The 18,631-nt window shown below is 40.6% G+C and overlaps 1 protein-coding gene across 4 annotated transcripts in view; it reads right to left on the reverse strand.

The window, feature by feature from the left end:
* Tec (tec protein tyrosine kinase) overlaps positions 1–18,631 on the reverse strand; it is a 96,652-nt gene that overhangs the window by 46,696 nt on the left and 31,325 nt on the right. For all 4 annotated transcript variants that reach the window (XM_042678312.1, XM_042678314.1, XM_042678311.1 and 1 more), the window contains exon 2: positions 16,948–17,133. In XM_042678312.1, the coding sequence (XP_042534246.1) occupies positions 16,948–17,085 (138 nt within the window). In that variant the 5' untranslated portion in view covers positions 17,086–17,133. The remainder of the gene's footprint in view (positions 1–16,947; positions 17,134–18,631) is intronic.

The raw sequence follows: 18,631 nt of genomic DNA on the forward strand, positions 1-18,631 counted from the left end.
TTTGAAAAATAAAAATAAAGGGAAAGCACACCACACCTTCCATGGTTTCCCATGTCTTATGTTCCAGGAAGCAAAGAACCACCGGGATTCTTCAACAGTGAACACAAGATCTGGAGCCACAGCATCTTTTGAATGTTATTTCCACTACTTGCTCACTGTGTCTCCCTGCATACATACTGAACTTCTCTGTGCCTCTTTTTGGCTCTGAAATTAGATGAAAGATATCCCCACCAATTTCCTAAGTTTGTGGTAGAAGTTTTTAAAAATCCATTCATGTACAGCTTTGGAAAGAGAGCTAAAAGCAAAATAAATGCTCCATACATTAAGCTCCTGTAATATAAAAATAAAAGCAGATGCCATTAGTTTTGTTCAAGGAAAGACACTCATATCTAACTTCTAGACCCAAAAAGGCTCTTCTAAAAAACTGACGTCGAATATGACTCTCTTAGGAAACAAAACGGCATAAAGAGGATGCTTCCTTAAGTGATAAGTTTCCTATGATTACAGGAAGACCACAGAAATAACCATTGTCTATCCAATTCTCTTTTCAATCAGAAAAGGTTAACCTTGACTTCATGAGTTTTGCAAATCTGTTTTTAAAACAGGCGGCTGATGTCTCATGTGACTGTACTATTTTTACCCTTTGAGGGCTGTGGGCTGTTATTTTAGTTCTGTTTTACAACCTGAAACTGAATCAGCCAGCAACTACGTGAGCACTTCCTTTTCACACCAGCAAAAGTGGAGCTCTGGTGACTCAAACACCCAATAGCAGGGAACACCTTTGATCAAAAGCTTCTCTTCCTTCAAAGGAAAACAGAACATGACAAAGTCACTGTACGCCAGCTTGTCAGGCTTTCTTGATGGGTATTCTGGGGAATATAAAAATTAATATATGTCAGATCCTTTTACAAACATAGTTTGCCTAGCCATAGAGCATCACAAAAGTACCCAAAGGTGGCACAAAGTCACAGTCTAGGATCAGACTGCCAACACTGGGTTTCCAAATCTGTTCATACTGACTCTGACACTGGATAATGTCCTAGGTTTCTCTGTTCTTTGATTTTCTCATCTGTAAAAAGACTAGTATTGACCTCCTAGAGTTAGGAGGATTACAGCCAATACTTACAAATACGTAAGGCATGCCTGACATAAGATTAGTACTAGGACAACAGAGAACGCCATCCCCAAATGTGTCACCATAGGTTGTACATTTAAAACAGTACTTTTAAAACAGCAGATGTGCTGGGCATGGTGGTTTATACCTGTAATCTCTGCTACTCCGGAGGCTTAAGTAGGAAGGATCTTGAGTCAAGCCTAGTAGGACAAAAACTGTGAGATCCTATTTGAAAAATTATCAGAGCACAAAAGAGCACAGGGGTGTGGTTCAAGTGGCAGAGTACTTGCCTAACAAGGCCTGAGCTCAAGCCTTAGTATGACCTAAATTATTTAATGAATTAAGTAATTTTTTAAAAGACAGATTCAAGAAAGCATGTAACAAAACTTCCATGTGGAAGGTGTTCTATGAGGAGCTGTTAAACTAACTCCTCCTCCTCCTACTTCCTTTTCCCCTCTCCCTCACACTGCCCTCACCCAAACTCCAGCTTCTTGTTTTTGTGCTATTGTTCGGTTGGTTTGTTGGGTTTCTGCGATTTACCAAATCACTATTCTTCAGCCTAGTTAGAGGCTTTGGGTCTCTTCTTCCTTGTGAGGAGGCCATGTGCAGGGAAAGACCACTGCCTGGCTCCCCAAGCTCCATTCCACACTCTACTCCTAGCCATGTGCTCCAGACCGAAAACAAAATCAGAGGGAGAAGGAACTATATAGCTGGTTGGGGCAGAGGTAAAAGGCGGCAGCTACAGTGTCCCAGAGGCCAAAATGAGGACTTCTGATATTATATGGGAATAATGTGAAATTCCTAATAGGTCTTAGACTAAGGTGGGCACGATCATATCTGTTTTTGCCCACTGTAGCCATTGTGAACAGCAGACTAGAAAAGGACAAAATGGAAAGGAGTTATGATGTGGCAAAAACTGCTTGCTGTCCACCTACCACATCCATTTCCCTCTAACGCTTTTTTGGATGGGTCTATTGGCACCCAGATAGACTATCTCTCAGCTCCCGTTGCAGTTAGGTATGGCCACATGGTTAAGTTCTGACCAATGAGATAGAAGCAAAATCTTGAGCAGAACATAAAACAAGCATACTAATGGGAATTGGGTCTGGCAGAGATATCTTTTCTTGCTTTTCTAGCTTGCTTTCTTCTTCAGACAAATCAATGTTCAATTCAGACAAGAGGGATGGAGCTCTAGCAGCCATTTTAAGCCAAAATAATAGATCTATCAGCCAGGATGGTGGAAAGGAAAGACAGAATACAGGATCCCAAGTGTGAATACACTCACATTAAGTTCTATATAGCTTTTTTTTTTTAGTACTGTCTATTGTTTATTTTTTAAATTTAATTGTCAAGGTGATGTATAGAGGGGTAACAGTTACATACATATGTACAGTTTTTCTTCAGCCTTTTTAAATTTCATCCCCACAATGAGAGAAAAAATCCATTTTTTAAAAAGCTACTTTTTTTTAAGGACTTTGTATGCTATATTGCCTAAGTTAGTCCTAACAGCTATGGTGGCTACTTACTGTAGTCACCCAAGAAGAGACAGCAATGGCTTAGATCATGGTAGTGGTAGAGATGAGAGGGAAGTGGCAGGACTGAGCTGTATTTAGAAGGTGGACCCATCAGAACCTTTTTAAAGTCCAGATGAGAGAGGAAATGTCTAAACCAGGGATAGTTTAGACAGACTTCCATGTTTCTGGCATAAGCAGTGGGGTACACCATAGTACCAATTACTGTGCTGGAAATGAGAGGGGAGGAAGTTTGAGTTTCTTTTCAGACCCTTGAAACTTGAGAAGACTAAGAGCCTGCAGACTTCACAAGGCAGGCCTTGAGAAACAAACTAGGGAAGTCATCCTGCTGACTGACTGTGGATGCTCAACAGAGCCATTGGAACGGATGCTGTCTCCTTAAAGCTAATGTCAGGTGGGATCAGAACCCACCCTAGAGAGGTTGGTAGAAATAGGGCAGTTCTTCAAGTTCTGTGGGCCAGACCACAAGACGGAGTGAGCAGAAAGGAAGCTGGAGAGCCTGAGTTCACACAAGGAGCCACATATCAAGGACTTATGCACAAAGAAGAGTTAAACCATTCAACAAGCAGAGAGATGATTTCCAGCTGAGTTGTAAGTGGAGGCAGACCCACAGGGAGCCTCATGTGGCCCAGAAGAGGTTAAGGGTAGGGGGAGAGGAGAGAAGGGAGAGGAGAAGCAGAATGTTCCATGCTGGTAAGTGGATTCTGTTTTGATTTTGCTGTGTTTGCACGTTTGAGACTTTACTACAGTAAAGTTTAGCAAACAAACTTCTTAAGAGTTATGACTTTGAGAGGGGGGAAGAGTTATGACTTTGAAACACAAGATGGAAGGCCCTAATACATCTTCACAAGAATAAAAAAAAAACCAATAGGATTGGAGTATGTCACTAGAATTTCATTTTCTACCTTATCAGAACCCAAACAAGCAGGTACAGAGCAGCCACTGGTTTGGGATTTTACTATCTGTATAGGAAATGTTTAAGAATCCGTTTTCATGTTTCTGGCCTTTACCCGCAGAGACAGGCTAAGAAGAGGCTGTGTACAGGTCTCCAGGCCTTTGATAGGGAATGTATTTTCCTTTCTATAAAGACAACCAAAAGCCCAACACAAGGGTCCAGTCAATGGTTGCTCAGCTCACAAAGTCAGGAATACTCCTGGATGGAGCCCCAGATGGCCTGATTCTGGCCTGTGATGGTGAACACACTCACTCTCTACCCTAGAACTTCTTCCAACAATCTTAGATTTTTTTTCCATGGTTGATTGACAATCTGTGAGATTCATTTATATTAAGCAATGCTAAAGTTTTAGAGGACTGTGAGTAGGGTAAGGAACTTCATCTACTCAACCCAGAATGAGAACTCAAAACAGGGAATGGATTTTCACATCCTGAGAGTTAAGAAGAGGGTCAATATGACAAACTTCTCTTTAAGGGTCACCATGTCCCAGATGTGGCTTTTAATTCATTCTGGGCACATTTTAGATATATCAGTTTCAGATGATCCCCATAGCAACCCTCCTAGGATGTGGTACTTATTATTCTCTCTGTTTCATAGAGAAGGAAAATGAGACACAGAGGCGTGACATTTACTTGTTCAGGTTAGGTGGAAGTACCAGAGCTCCAGATGTGGACATGGCCATCCAACACCACAACTAGTGTTTCTTGCCAGGCATCAGGGGCTCACACCTGTAACCCTTGCTACTCAGGAGGCTGAGATCCAAGGTGGCAGTTTGAAGCTAGCTCAGGCAAAAAAAGTCCATGAGATTCCATCTGTCATCAACTAGCAAAATGCCAGACTAGAGGAATGGCTCAAGTGGAAAAGCAACAGCTTTGTTTGAGCAAGCAGAGTGAGCATGAGGCTCTGAAAACAATCCCCAGGATTCCCAAAGGGGGGTCGGGGGGGAACCTGCTTAACTGAACTCTAAAGAAGACCACTGGTGGGCTTCTCATTAAAGTAATGGAAAAGTAATTATGCAATGCCAATCAGGAAAATAAGGACATCATGAGACCCAAAATAAAGGGATAATGGCTTTCTATCTGTCTGTGATGTCAAGATGGTAACACAGAATACAAGGACTTGGATGATGGGCACTTGGGATAGCAATGGTGAGCCTACCTAGAACTGGTCCCCTGTGGCAGAACCTCCTGCAATGTGCTTATGACAGCTAGATACCACATGCTCTACACATGAGCACAAAGGACCTATGACCCAGACACGGAGGAAGCCAGGTGGAGCAAATCGTTCCACTTTTAGTCAGAAACAACCCAAGTAACAGTGAGTCGGAGACACGGTGTCTGGGGTTTTGGAACAAAAGAACCAATATTTCCACTGGAAACACAAATAGTAGATCTCAGCTATTCAAATGAGGACCTTTCAAAAGAGAAAAGTCACCATAAATACAGGATTGGGTTTATAAAGCTCCATCTGAGATAAGCAATGGTAATTCATCACATTAGGAGGGAAAGTAGTTCTGGGTGAACCCAGGACCACTTGCAAGCTACACCAATGCAGATCTGTTTCCCTACTGGAAACCCACCACCTATCAGGGCCCTGCAGACACTTGCAGGAAGGGAATCTAATGATAAGGCCTCTATCCTTTCTCAATTTACTTCCTTATTTTTGTATTTGGTCAGCATGCAGAAAGACAGTTAACACTGTGGCTGAAGACTGCTATTCTTCAAATGGCCGGCTCTTGGCTGCCATCTGGGATGCTGGATTTGGGGACAATCTCACCATTTCTGGCAGAGGATCTTACTATGTCTAAACAGTTTATCAAATCAAAATTGTTCTTCTTCTGGCACTCTGGAACGTAGGCACGATGCTAGGCAGAGGGCACCTTAAGTGACCAGCCCTCAATAAAAACCTAGGGCATTGAGCTGTAAAGATTTCACACGTGTTGATTAGACAACAATTGCTATGCATTGCTGTAGTTCAGTGCTGGGTTTTCAGCATGCTCCATGTGACCCCCTGGAGAAAGGACTCTCAGAAGCCAGCAGTACTTCCTCCAAACTCCACTCCTTCTGCTTTTTCTCTTTCTTCACAGTTTTTCTGTAACAAAAGATAGTCTAAAACAGATATATGACTCTTTCCGGCCAACATGGCTAGTGGGAGTGGTATCAGAGATTCCCCCAGGTGTGAACTGGAATAAGCCCTAGTTTAAGGAAGAACTGGCTTGAATCCCAACTTTGACACTTATTAGCAATGAATCACTGAGCTAGTTATTATGGTCCCTCAGCCTTGGATTTCTCTTAAAAATAAGACTATGGCTACAGATAGGTAAGTGGTAGACACTCAGTATTCTTTTCTACCTAGACTAGTGTGGATGAGTGGCCTCTCTATGGATTTACAGTGCCCTGACAGCAGACATCAAACTCAATTCACACATCCCTCCCCTCCAATGGGGTGATGAGCCTGCGCACAAGCTACTTGTACACATCCCATTTCAGAGGCATGCCACTGTACCTAAGCTATTGGTTGCAATCATTACGTGAACTTTTTCTCTCAAACTGTGATCTTCCCAATCTCTGCCTCCTGAGGAACTAGAATTACAGGTCTGGGCCATTCATATCCAGCCTAATTTTTTTTTATTGTACTCTGTTGTGTATATATACCAAAAATTATTTGTGTGGGTAAGACATTTAGGCTTTTTTTTAACCTTTTGATTATTATAAATAGAGCTATAAATATTCATGTAAATGTTTTTGTGTGGACATATGTTTATCTGTAATGGTTATGAATAGAAGTGCTTTGTCTTTTAGATCATTTCCTATAAACTATGCTGCTGTTTTTCAATGCAGCTGCCCATTGGCAGTCCATTAGGGGTTCCAATTTCTTTAGATTCTGCTTAATTTTTAGCTCTCTTGTGGATCAAGGCCACCCTAATGGGTGTGACATTGTGGGTTTTGCATTTCCCTTAAGTTAATAACATTATAAATGCACTTTCTGATGCTGAATTGTATACTTTTAAATGGTTATAATGGCAAAATCCAAGTGATATATACTTTATTACACTCAGAGAGGTAGAATGTATTAAGAGAGTCAGACAAGCCACAAAGTACAAACAAGTTTTGGTAAAATAGGAAAGAAAAAAAATCAGAAAATCTAAGAGGAAAAACATCTAAATTTAGGTACTGCCACAGAGAATAAATGCTGATGAGCTATGGACTCTGACATCTTTGAATGCACAGGTTCCCACCACCTCACAAAGAGGCCAACAAAGGAAGAAAACAAAACACAAACAGCAACTGGTAAGATCACCCTCTTCGAGGCCTAACATGCAGCCAAAGAAGGCAAGGAGGAAGGAAATGGAGGCACGGAGGTGGTCAGTGAAGTGAGGTGGCTGTTGGAGGAAGTCGCACTGTGTGGTTTAACAGCACACTAGGCAGAAAGAGAAGACATTTGAGGTACCTTGTCAAGTGGGAGGGCACCTGATTTGTTAGTCGCCCAGTTTCTCCACTTGTATAAAATAGTAGAGGACAAACGTGTGCATTATTTGCAGATACTTTGTAGGAATTCTTGGGAGAATGGAATGAAGCCAGCATTAGACAAAGCCTTTGAACTTCTGTGGAATCTTGCTATGTAAAGTTGAAGAGCAGAAAGAAATCCTGGAAATCCCCTAGGAATAAGGCCCACAATACACCCAGCAACCCAAGGGCCGGTGCAGTTAAGTTCTGGGTGATACACAAATACATGGCCAGTGTAAACAACAGAGGTACATGGGATGAGAAGGTGGAATTCCGGCCCAAGAGCACTACTACACAGCGCAGTGGATGGAGGTAACAGAAGAAAGTTAAGTCCTATGACCATAATTGTGGAACTATGTGGTCTCATCAGACTGTGTGCTAAACCAAGCCAGATCCATTCATCTTGTATCATAGCAATCATCAGAACCACTGAACCCTGAACCTAGTAACTAGCTCTCCGTTGTATAACTGTTGGGCAAAAGCTCACAAGGAGCTGAATCCCATCTTACAAATGAAAGTTCATGGTTTCTCATCCACTAAGAAATTATATCCACAATCCTCTAAAAAGAGCAAAATTTACATGTTACAATGTAACAAGGAGCAAGAAATTACACCCTTTATGTTATTTTTTGCAGGGGCAAATAAAATCAAGGAATACTATCATTACTTAAAGAACAGAGAGCCAAGCAAATGTGGCAGAAAATGTGGCTCCTGCCTGTAATTTAACTAATCAGAAGGCTGAGATCTAAAGGATTGAAGTTCAAAGCCAACCCAAGCATAAAAATCCAGAGATTCTAGCAAATCAGCCATAACCACCAGACTGGGAGCATGGTTCAAGTGGTGAGTGCCAGCTGAGCAAGTAAGCCAAGCAGCACTGGCCCAGAGTTCAAAACCTGGTACTGAAACAATAACCAAAAAAGATAGATCAGAAAAAGGTTATTTCATATAAGTACAATAAAAGGGAAAATAGCTTTCCCACAACCTATTAAAAATCTTTAGAGATTTAATGCATGTCTCTTTCTTTGTGTCTGTGTTCCTATCCTGACCTTCTTTTTCCTCAAGGCTAGTACACTAGCTCTTTAGCCACAGCTCCACTTCCAGCTTTAGGTAGTTTATTGTAGGTAGTCTCATGGACTTTCCTGCTCAGGCTGGCTTTGAATCATGATCCTCAGATCTCAGCCTCCTTAGTAGCTAGGGTTATAGGTATGAGCCACTGGTACCCAACTTTGCATGAATGTGTCTTATTTACTTAATCAACAACTATGTTATATATATTTTGCAGCTTTTCTTTACAAGTACTTACATGTGAAATCATGGAAATCTTAGAGGTAGTCTTCTAAGATTAAAACTTGAAAAGGTCACTGAATGTCAGTGGCTCAAGCCTATAATGCTAGCTACTCTGGAAGCTGAGATCTGAAGATAGGCAGTTCAAAGCCAGCCTGGGCAGGAAAGTCTGTAAGACTCTTATCTCTAATTAACTACCAAAAAGCCAGAAATGGCACTGTGGCTCAGACTGGTAAAGCACTACTAGCTTTGAGCACAAAAACGAAGGGATGAGTTCAAATCTCACAACCAACAAAAAAAAAAAAAGAAAGAAAGAAAATACTAACATTTTTATCTCAAGTAGTGTAGTCATTAATTGGAACTTTAAGTACCAAATAATTTGGGCTTCAAATCACAAAGTTCTCCAAAAAGAGTTGAAAGAATTCTGTTGAATTTGTTTCTGAATAACACAGATGTATCTAAGCTACTTTCTGCATATTATTTTCTACATGTCTAAAACAGGTTTAGAAACACACAAAATGTAGTTTCAATTTCTCAAATTTCCATGGGCTCTCTTCTGATACTTTACACTCTGGTTCTGTGGACTAAAATCCACATTTTGCTTTGTGGGACCAATTAATACTAGCAAATAGTAAATTTAAAAAAAAAAAAAACACTTTTGTTTCTACATTTAAGTAGTAGATCTCCTAAAAAAAATGGAATTACCTGGAAAATTATCCCAATATCTAAGGGATCTCTTTGCTGAATTTAAGTATCTAGTGATCAGCAGTATTGTAATCATTATCCATGAAAATTTTGAGTTAATAGGCCCAAGGCACTGGCAGATACGTTTAAATTATGCAACAATGTTTAGGCCTGGAAGAGATTATTGTATACAGATGGTTGGGGAGGGAGAAAAGGAGTAACAATACCACACAGGACTTTAAACATAATTTACAAAAGGCAAAATCTTTATAACCAAGGAAATGTCCCATGCCTCCCACTGAAGAGGATCGAGATGGGACCTGGATAACCAGAGAGAAGAGGACACAACAGGCACAACAGGAGCAATGCTCCAAAGGTATTAAGAGTAATGAGCATTTTTATGCATTAGGTTCTCAAGAGTCATTAGATGGTATCCACTATTTATTCCCATACATGAGTGGTAGTGAAGATTGAACCCAGAGTCTCATAGTTCATGTCTCTATCATTGAGCAATAGCCTCAGCCTGATGGAATCTATTAGAACTGCAAACCACAAGACTATCTGATCCTGTAGAGTGCCCTCACCCACTTACACAAACAAACAACCCCCATACTGGCTTTTCAGAACTGAGGGAGTGGCACGGTCAGGCTGATCCAAGCCAATCCTGATGTGAGTTTTTGCCTAGGTAAACAATCAGCTTCTGGGTGGCCTGAAGCAAATCTCTCTCCATCTTCAGTTTCTAGAAGGGAAAAATCTGAAGGTCATTCTTCAAAGTCTCTTGGAATTCTAAACTTGTATGATTCTTCTTTGTTACTAATAAATCAGTCATTTCTTTGTACAAGTAATTATTGACTATATAAGTCCAAACCGATGAAGGAATGGAACCGTTCCATAAACACACCAAGTTCTGCTTCACCCCAGAGTCTTTGCATATGCTATTTCATCTGTATGAAGTGGATTTTTTTTGTCTATCATTGCTCACACGCCAAGTGGAAACCTTTATCTATCCTACCCTAACTCCACCCCTTGAAGAGGGGGATGTATAAAGACTATATTTTTGCTACCAAAACTTCTTCCATTCTTATCATTTGGTCTCCTTTTAAACTGTCTCTCCGGGCTGGGTATGTGGCTTAGTAGTAGAGTGCTTGCCTAGCATGCATGAAGCCCTGGGTTGTCTTCGTCAGTACCACATAAACAGAAAAAGCCAGCGCTGAGGTTCAAGTGGTAGAGTGCTAGTCTTGAGCAAAAATAAAGCAGCTTAGGGACAGTGCCCAGGACCTGAGTTCAAGGTCCAGAACTGGCCAAAAAAATCAAAATAAAATAAACTATCTCTCAGAATAAGGACCATCATACTTACTCTCAGAGAAAATACTAATGGTGAAGTCTACACAGGGACACCTCCCTACCTCTTGGCTCAGTTTCTGCCTAGTATCTGTTACCTAGGTAACTGGCAGACCTAGGCCATGACTTGGTGGGTTTTTTTAGTTGGAAATGTTAAAATTTCTTAACCACCCCTTTTCTGCGAACCGAACTGCCTTGCGACACCACACAAGACTTTTCACTAATACCATTGCTGGCCTTCACATCCACATCCACACCACTTCTTACTCTGTTTGGATTTGTAGTTCAGTGCCAACCAGTCTACATGTAGTCCAGATCCAGTCCATCTCTTCCAACCTGGAAGACAGCCTCATTCCTGCCTAGACCATCCTGACTACCTCCACCATGGTAAAAGTAGACTGGAGTCTTGCTTGGCTCCATCACACACAGCTGATTTCCTGGTGAAAGATTGCTTTGGATTTGCAAAAGCTAAGGCTCTTTCTGTAACTCTGGTTAACTTAAGCACTGTTAGGGTTACCAGAAAGAAATCAATACTATATCTGTGCTAAAATTCTCATCAGAGCTAACAAGTTTTGTCACTGCAGAATATTTGTTGGTCAATTCTTAATAAGGACCAGGTAAGCTCTACTTATTCTATCTGATCTCCTTGTTGCTTTCATTGGAAATAATAAAGGGTTTTTGTGGCAGAGATTGCGGTTGAAAGCCAGTCCAGGCCGAAAAATCCCTAAGACTCCATCTCTCAACTAACCTGCAAAGAACCAGGCGCTTAGCTCTAATTAACCAGCAAACACTGGAAGTGGTACTATAACTCAAAGTGGTAGAACACTAGCCTTGAGCAGAAGTACTCAGGGACAGTGCCCAGGCCTTGAGTTCAAATCTCCATGAATACCAACTGGGACAAGCCATCCCAGCAACAAGCACCTAGACTCAGCCAGTCTGGGGATCAAGGGACCATGGAGAGGAGTAAGAGGAGATGATGTTACATCAGCCACTTTGTGCATGCCCTTTCAAAAAATTAACCAGAACTGGTAGGTCAACAGAAGTGAGAAGCCTTGCCCCTCTGATTTCCATACCAGTCTACCTTTTAACTGGACAGGAATTTACATTCTTGCTTACCTGATGTTCTCCCTACCTAGTTGCCAAATGTCAAGTAGCTTGGGACATTTCCACCAACTCCAGGACAGCCTGGAATGCAGGAGATAATTTTCTGCCCCAGACCCTTCCCCTTGCTATTTGTTTGCTCTCTAGTATTTTTGGATGTGTGTGCAGCTCCTCACTGCCTAATGAGACTTCTTCCAGACTTCATTCAAGGACTACCACCAAGTGACAGCTGCTGCCTGCTGCCTTCTCCCAGAGGGGACCACATCTCAGCCTTTTACCCCTACTGCCGACACACCTTGCCAGCAGGAAGTAGACAGAGAAAATCTTCATCCTTTTTCATAATTATCAAAAGGCTGGAATGTAAGGTCTACACAGGGATACCTCCCTACCTCTTGGCTAAGTTTCCGCCCAGTACCTATTTCCTAGGTAACTGACAGACCTGGAAGCAGTCACCTTCCCTTCCTGCTAGGTCACATCCGGGGCCACCTCTGGTCACATGCCTCCCATCTGACCTTAGAAGGGTCCCAGAGGAGCTCCAGTGGCGCAATCGGTTAGCATGAGGTACTTATAAGAAGGGTCCCAGACCCTGAGGTCACATCAGGATCCAGTGTGGGTACACCTTTCCACCACCTGGCCACACCTCTTCCTGTCCCTGGCCTAGATAAGTCCTGGCCCAGGGGTGGGTCGCCCCTTTTCCTTTTCAGCCATGCCTCTCTACCACGCATGGTGGGGGCAGCAGTTTGGTAAATAAATTTCTTTTCCTACCTGAATAGCGCATGGTGTTCTCTTCTTCGGCTACCTAAGGAAACCTACTTAATATACCTTACACTAATCACAAGGAAGTAGCTTGGAAGACTTAATCTCCAGCCCCAGAGTTCCTGGAGCAGCAGAGAAATAAAATGCTGGTTATACAAATCATGATGTCAAACACAATTGTTTTTTAAAGAAGGATTTTGCAAAAAGTTGCATATACTTCTGATTAAGTAAAGTTTCCTGTTGGGTGTTAATGCTTCATGCCTGTGATCCTAGCTGCTCAGGAGGCTGAGATCTGAGGATCGTGGTTCAAAGCCAGCCGAGGCAGGAAAGTCTGTGAGACTCCTATCTCCAATTAAGCACCAAAAAGAGCCAGAAGTGGAGCTGTAGTTCACATGGTAGAGCACTAGCCTTGAGCAGAAGAGCTCAGAAACAGTGCCCAGGCCCTGAGTTCAAGCCTGAAGACTGGCAAATGAAAAAAAAGAAAAAAGAAAGAAAGTTTACTTCCAATAGTCAAGTGAGAAAAGAGCAGTGGACAGAAATACTATTTAATAAACTCTTAACATTATTTGAAAGACATCCTAGAAATTGATTTTTTTTAAATAAATGACTTCGATGTCTATAACAGTCTTCTGAACAGATTCAGGGGGAAAGTGACACTAAGATAACTGTGCCCTGCTGACTCATTCCAGTAACCCTAGCTACTCAGGAGGTTAAGATCTAAGGATCTCAAAGTTAGATGCCAGCCTAGGCAGTCTAGCTTGAGAGTCCATCTCCAATTAACCAGCAAAATGCCATATCAGAAGCATGGTTCCAATTGTAGAGCAACAGCCATGAACAAGCAAGTGGAGAGTGAAAGACCCTGAGTTCAGACTTGGCACTAGACATATACAGAGAAAGGCTAATTGCAGTTACAGGATTTATCACAAGGTAAAGAAAATAATCCACTGTTGAAGATCTATATTCCTACCACTAGTTTTTGTACTACAGCATAGTTACTCAGAAAAACTAACACGAGCCACTCCTTCCAACCCAGTGGCCAGTCTCCATGACATGAGGATTTTTAAATCTCATCATGTTTATAAACTTGTACATAAAAATCACTGGGAATTCACATTATAGCTGGTGTTTTACAATATGAAATGGACAAGAACACTTCTATACATTTCTCTTCTTCCCACTAGGAACATTTAAACACTATTTAATTAACTTAACACAATTTAAGACAAGAAACTTTGTTTCTTGACTAAATGTATTGTATGATTCATGAATTAGATCCTAGATTTGAGGGGATAGGGAAAAGCAACCATTATTTGAGAAGTAGCCATAAAGACATTTGTGAAACCATATATGAAATTTGTCTGGCTATTGATGGACTCTTGATATTGATCACTACAATGTGGTTGTAAAAGAGACTGTCCCAGTCATTAGACAATGCACAGTGACCTATTTCAAGCAACATCAGCAACTAAACTGACAAATGATTCAGAAAAATAATAATAATAATATACAGAGACCATAAGAACAACAAAATAAAGGGACAAAACCACAAGCAATTTTCTCAAACACCACCGGTTTCTTGAAAGTTCCTTATACTTACTGTAGCTTTTCTGTAAGCATGAAAGCACAGCAAAATTACAATTAACAACACAAATTTAAGAGTGTGAGGAGGAGTAATATTCTCTATCCCTCCACCATCTACTTTAAATGGATTTCAGCCTCCTAAAAAACAAAGCAGTAAATATTATTAAGCAAAGATAGGTACTCTGGCAAATTAAGAACATAAATCAGATCCTTGAACTTCACCCTTAGCATCTTACGTGATTAATGATGAGAACAGACAAGTCTGAGGGAGAAAGAGAAGAAAATATAACTCAGAAATTGGAAAAGAAACAGAAGAAAAGAAATTGGAACACAAAAAGGAGGTCAATATTACCTTATTTCAGAAAGAAGGCACAAGTGACAATAAGATGATGAGTTTTCAAGAAATAATATAATTGAGAATTTTCAGAATCACAAAAATCACATCATTCACCAACCACTGTACTATAGAGTATAGTCACCCCCTTATCTTTGATTTGGTCATCCAAAGTTTAATTACCTACTTGTAGTTAACCATAGTCCAAAATATTAAAGGAAAAATGCCAGAAACAACAATTCATAAGGAATATTCAGGTCATTCCCAGAATTGTAAGTATCTTACTTCATCTCACCTGGGACATGAATAATCCTCTTGTCCACAGATAATATCTATACTGTGTACACTATTCACCCACTGGTAAACTTTTAGCCAATCTTGTAGTGGTATTGCACAAGAGCAATGGTACTGGCCATTTTATTACAGTATATTATTATAGTTCTACTTTTTATTAGTTCTTCTATTTTCTTATTGCTTATCTCTTATTGTGTATAATTTATAAATTAAACTGTATGCAGGTATGCACATATAGGGCAAAGCACAGTATACATAGAGATTGGCACCATCCAATTCAGGCATCCCCTGGGAGACTTGGAATGTAACCCTGGAATAAAGGAAGACTATGGTATTGAGAGCTGTACCACTTTTTACAAACTGGTAAATAGTCTAGTAACCTCTGAACTTTGGTGCAAATGCTTACACTTGTCCTGAAATAAAAGGAACATTTTTTTTAACCCCACTTCAGTCTTCAGAATCTGAGAAGTGTTAAAAGATACAAATCTTAAACCAGGTGCCTGTGGCTCATGCCTGTAATCCTAGCTACCCAGGGGCTAAGATCTGAAGATGGTGGTTTGAAGTCAGCCCGGGCAGGAAAGTTCAGTCCAGCCGGAGATTCTTATCTCCAATTAACCACCAAAAAATCTGGAGGTGGAACTGTGGCCCAAATGACACAATGCTCTCCTTGAGCAAAAAAAATTCAGGGACAGCACCCAGGCCTTGAGTTCAAGCCTCAAGACCTGCACACACACACGCGTACTCGCATGCGTGCACACGTGCACACACATACACATGCACACCACAAGGCCAAACATCTGTTTGTCCTGATCCATGAATCACATTAGGATAAACCTGTCCCACCTGCTTCTGAGGGTGAAGGTCTCCCCTTCTCACCTGCAATGTGCTGCGTTCACCCTGCACTGACACTTCAAAGATTTTAAAATCATCCATATTTCTAGTAACAATCCTTATCTGAAAACTTGCACATTTCTGAAATTTTCTGATTTGATATATGAAATAGAGTATTCACTCCATAAACAACATGATACTCCCTTCAGGTACTGGGACATCACTAGATAATTAACCAGCTCATATAGGCACACTAAATAGAATAACAATAGGAAAAAATAATCTCTTTTACAACTAAAAGGGCTTTTGAAGTTTCCAGCATTTGAAGGAATTTAAGGATTAGGCACTTTGGTCTTAATTCACTTGAACAGGAAGCAGGAAGAATAGCTCAGGTCACAATGACAAGTCACAGCAGAATTCAACAGAGTTGAGAACCACCCATGAGAAACAATGCAATTCTATCTAAACTGGGGAAAAACCACCCAAATATCTGACCAGATCATTGACAAAGACGTTAATGAGAGTAAAACAAAAAACAAAGCAAGTAAATCAACTTGAGGAATGCATGTCAGGGAAAAAAGCAAAATTAAAATCAACTATCAGGATCACCAAGCAATCAATTTTATAACACACAGCATGTGGTCAACCAAGGGAAATGGAATCCCCAGCAGCTCCCTAGAAGTTAAGGGTGTTCCTAGCAGATAAAAACCATGGCAGTACTAGAAAGTAGCATACCCAGTGTGTCAGGAGCAAAAAAGTAGGCCAAAACGACTATTTATCCATATTCCCTATATAATGGTAGAAGCAGAAAGCTAAGACAACTGACAAGCCAGGAGCTGACCAACCACAAACCTCCAGCAGCAGGTGTTCACTGACCAGGATTTTCAATCGGTGGCTTCCTTTTGATCCCATCAAAGGAGGCTTGCAGTAACTGCTTGCTATTAAAAGTACAAATTCTAAGCCAGGAGCTGGTGGCTCACGCCTGTAATCCTAGTTACTCAGGAGGCTGAGATCTGAGGATCATGGTTCAAAGCTAACCCGGGCAGGAAAGTCTGTGAAACTCTTTTCTCCAATAAACCACCAGAAAACCGGAAGTGGCGCTGTAGCTCAAGTGGTAGAGTGCTAGCCTTGAGCTGAAGAGCTGAGGGACAGCGTTCAGGCCCAGAGTTCAAGCCCCACAACCAACAACAAAAAAAAAGTATAAATTCTACTTCAGGTCAACTTCAATAATTTGTTGGTTGTGTCCACAAAAATCACAAAAATCAGTTTTAAGTAACTTCCACTTAACAATGAAGAAATGTTCATACATTTCTCCTGTGATACATGATCTGGGAGTTTATGTGACTACAGCCATGCACACAACATATCTAATGAATTCCATAAAGATCTAAAATCAATTTAGGAATTTATTTTCTCTAGAAGAGTAGTTCAATAGTTGAATATAAAATGGACCTCTATATAACATTAACTATTAACAGATCTGAAAATGATTTCTATTTCAAGTCCAAATGATGACAATGCATAACCTTCACTTCATTAACACAATGTTTATTCCATACGACTGGACAGCAGAGCCACTGTATAAAATAAAAAACACAAAACACAAGAATGTAAATGGTACAGTTGTCTCTTACCTCTGCTCGACCCTCATAGTAGGTTAACATGGACTGTGTAAGGACGAAAAGTCTCTCTTTGTAGTTTAAAGGTGATGTCTTCTTTTTCTGCTGTGACCTTTTAATAAGAATCTCTTCTAGAATAGTGTTAAAATTCATCTCGGTCTTCTGATCACGTCGTCACCTGCCATTGAAGATCCAGGTATTCTACAGTGAGAAAATAAAACAGAGAAATGTGACACTTTCAGTTTCCAAAGATGTTGCCATTTCAAGCTAGCAATACAAGTCTTATTTTCACCCCAACTCTATTACTGTTACTCTCTAAATGGTTTGAAAATGCCGGGCAGGGGGTGGCAGGAAGAAGCTATCCTCTTCTGCCTGAGACTTCATCCTGTCTTGCCATTGGCTGAGAAAATTTAACCAAGATTTCTCCTGATGATGACTCAGGCCTTCATTTTTCCTCAGTATCCCTTAGAACTCTGGCTACACTCTTTTACCGTTTGATAACCAGGAAGAAATTCCTCAGGTGGAAAAGTACATTCCATTATCTGAGTAGCTGATTTAAGATGGTATCTGAATAGCATAAAGATTTTGGTACATAAAACCGATGAGCACATAGTATCTGGTCATCATATTAACATAAAACTCTGATGAACTCCTGTAACTCACTGAATAACCACCATCCAATAAGACACTTCCACCTTTTTTGAGGTTACTTTTCAACAGTGTAAGCTCTATACAGCAGCTCCTTCATTTATAAAACATGGAGACAGATAAAGTTTAAATGAAATGTAGGAAAGAATTTATTTATGTGAAAATGCTACATACCTATTTACTGTTGCTTTTATTAGTTTTACTGGTGATTTGCTATTGCATTTAATTCCACTGTTTTCCTAGATTCACATTAAAACCTCACATGGACCATAGACCAAGACAGAAACTTCCCAACTGGGAATATTCTTAAATTATTTCATTCAAATCTCATCAAATTAAGTTTTCAAAGATTCATCATGTCATTTCAATCATCAGAAATCCTCGAACTGTTTGCCCAACACTTTCAGGATTAAACCAAAAGTCTTCGGTCTGACCCTGTGGTTTGTCCATCATGTGGCTGCAACCTGACATCCAATTTTTTACTTCTACTCTTCCCCCAAACACTCCACACACCACACAACAGTCCACCAGACTTCCCTTACAGCATTCATTCCCTGGTCTAGAGGACTCTCCCCACACCTCTCTCTCTACCATGAAAACTTTACCTACTCAAAACTTACCTCCTTGCTGTAGCCCTTCTTGATTTCAATTAATTAAAAGTTTTCCAACTGCACTACCGACAATCTCTCTCATTCATCATAGGACTAATCCTATTCTACCATATCAGTAGCAATTATTGAGATACATTAATATCTCATCTGACTGAGAAGTTCCTAAAGGAATGGTTTTCAACCTGTGTTCATTAGATTCACCTAAGGAGATTTTTTTTTTAAATACAGATGTACAGACCTCACTTCCCCTTTTTATTTTTTTATTCAGGGCAGGGTAGACCCTGACATTATTTTTGCACACACACAGAATTGAGAGCCCCTATCTTAAAGAAAGATTTGAGCTCCGGCGCCTCTTGTACCACTCTCCCAGTTTGTAGCTAGATCCTGGACCCATTAACCCACAAGCCATCCCAACTGAATAGTGAATAAATTGTCATCTA

The sequence above is a fragment of the Dipodomys spectabilis genome, unplaced genomic scaffold (genome assembly GCF_019054845.1).
Source record: "Dipodomys spectabilis isolate Male_0828 unplaced genomic scaffold, ASM1905484v1 ptg000043l, whole genome shotgun sequence".
Lineage (NCBI taxonomy): Eukaryota > Metazoa > Chordata > Mammalia > Rodentia > Heteromyidae > Dipodomys > Dipodomys spectabilis.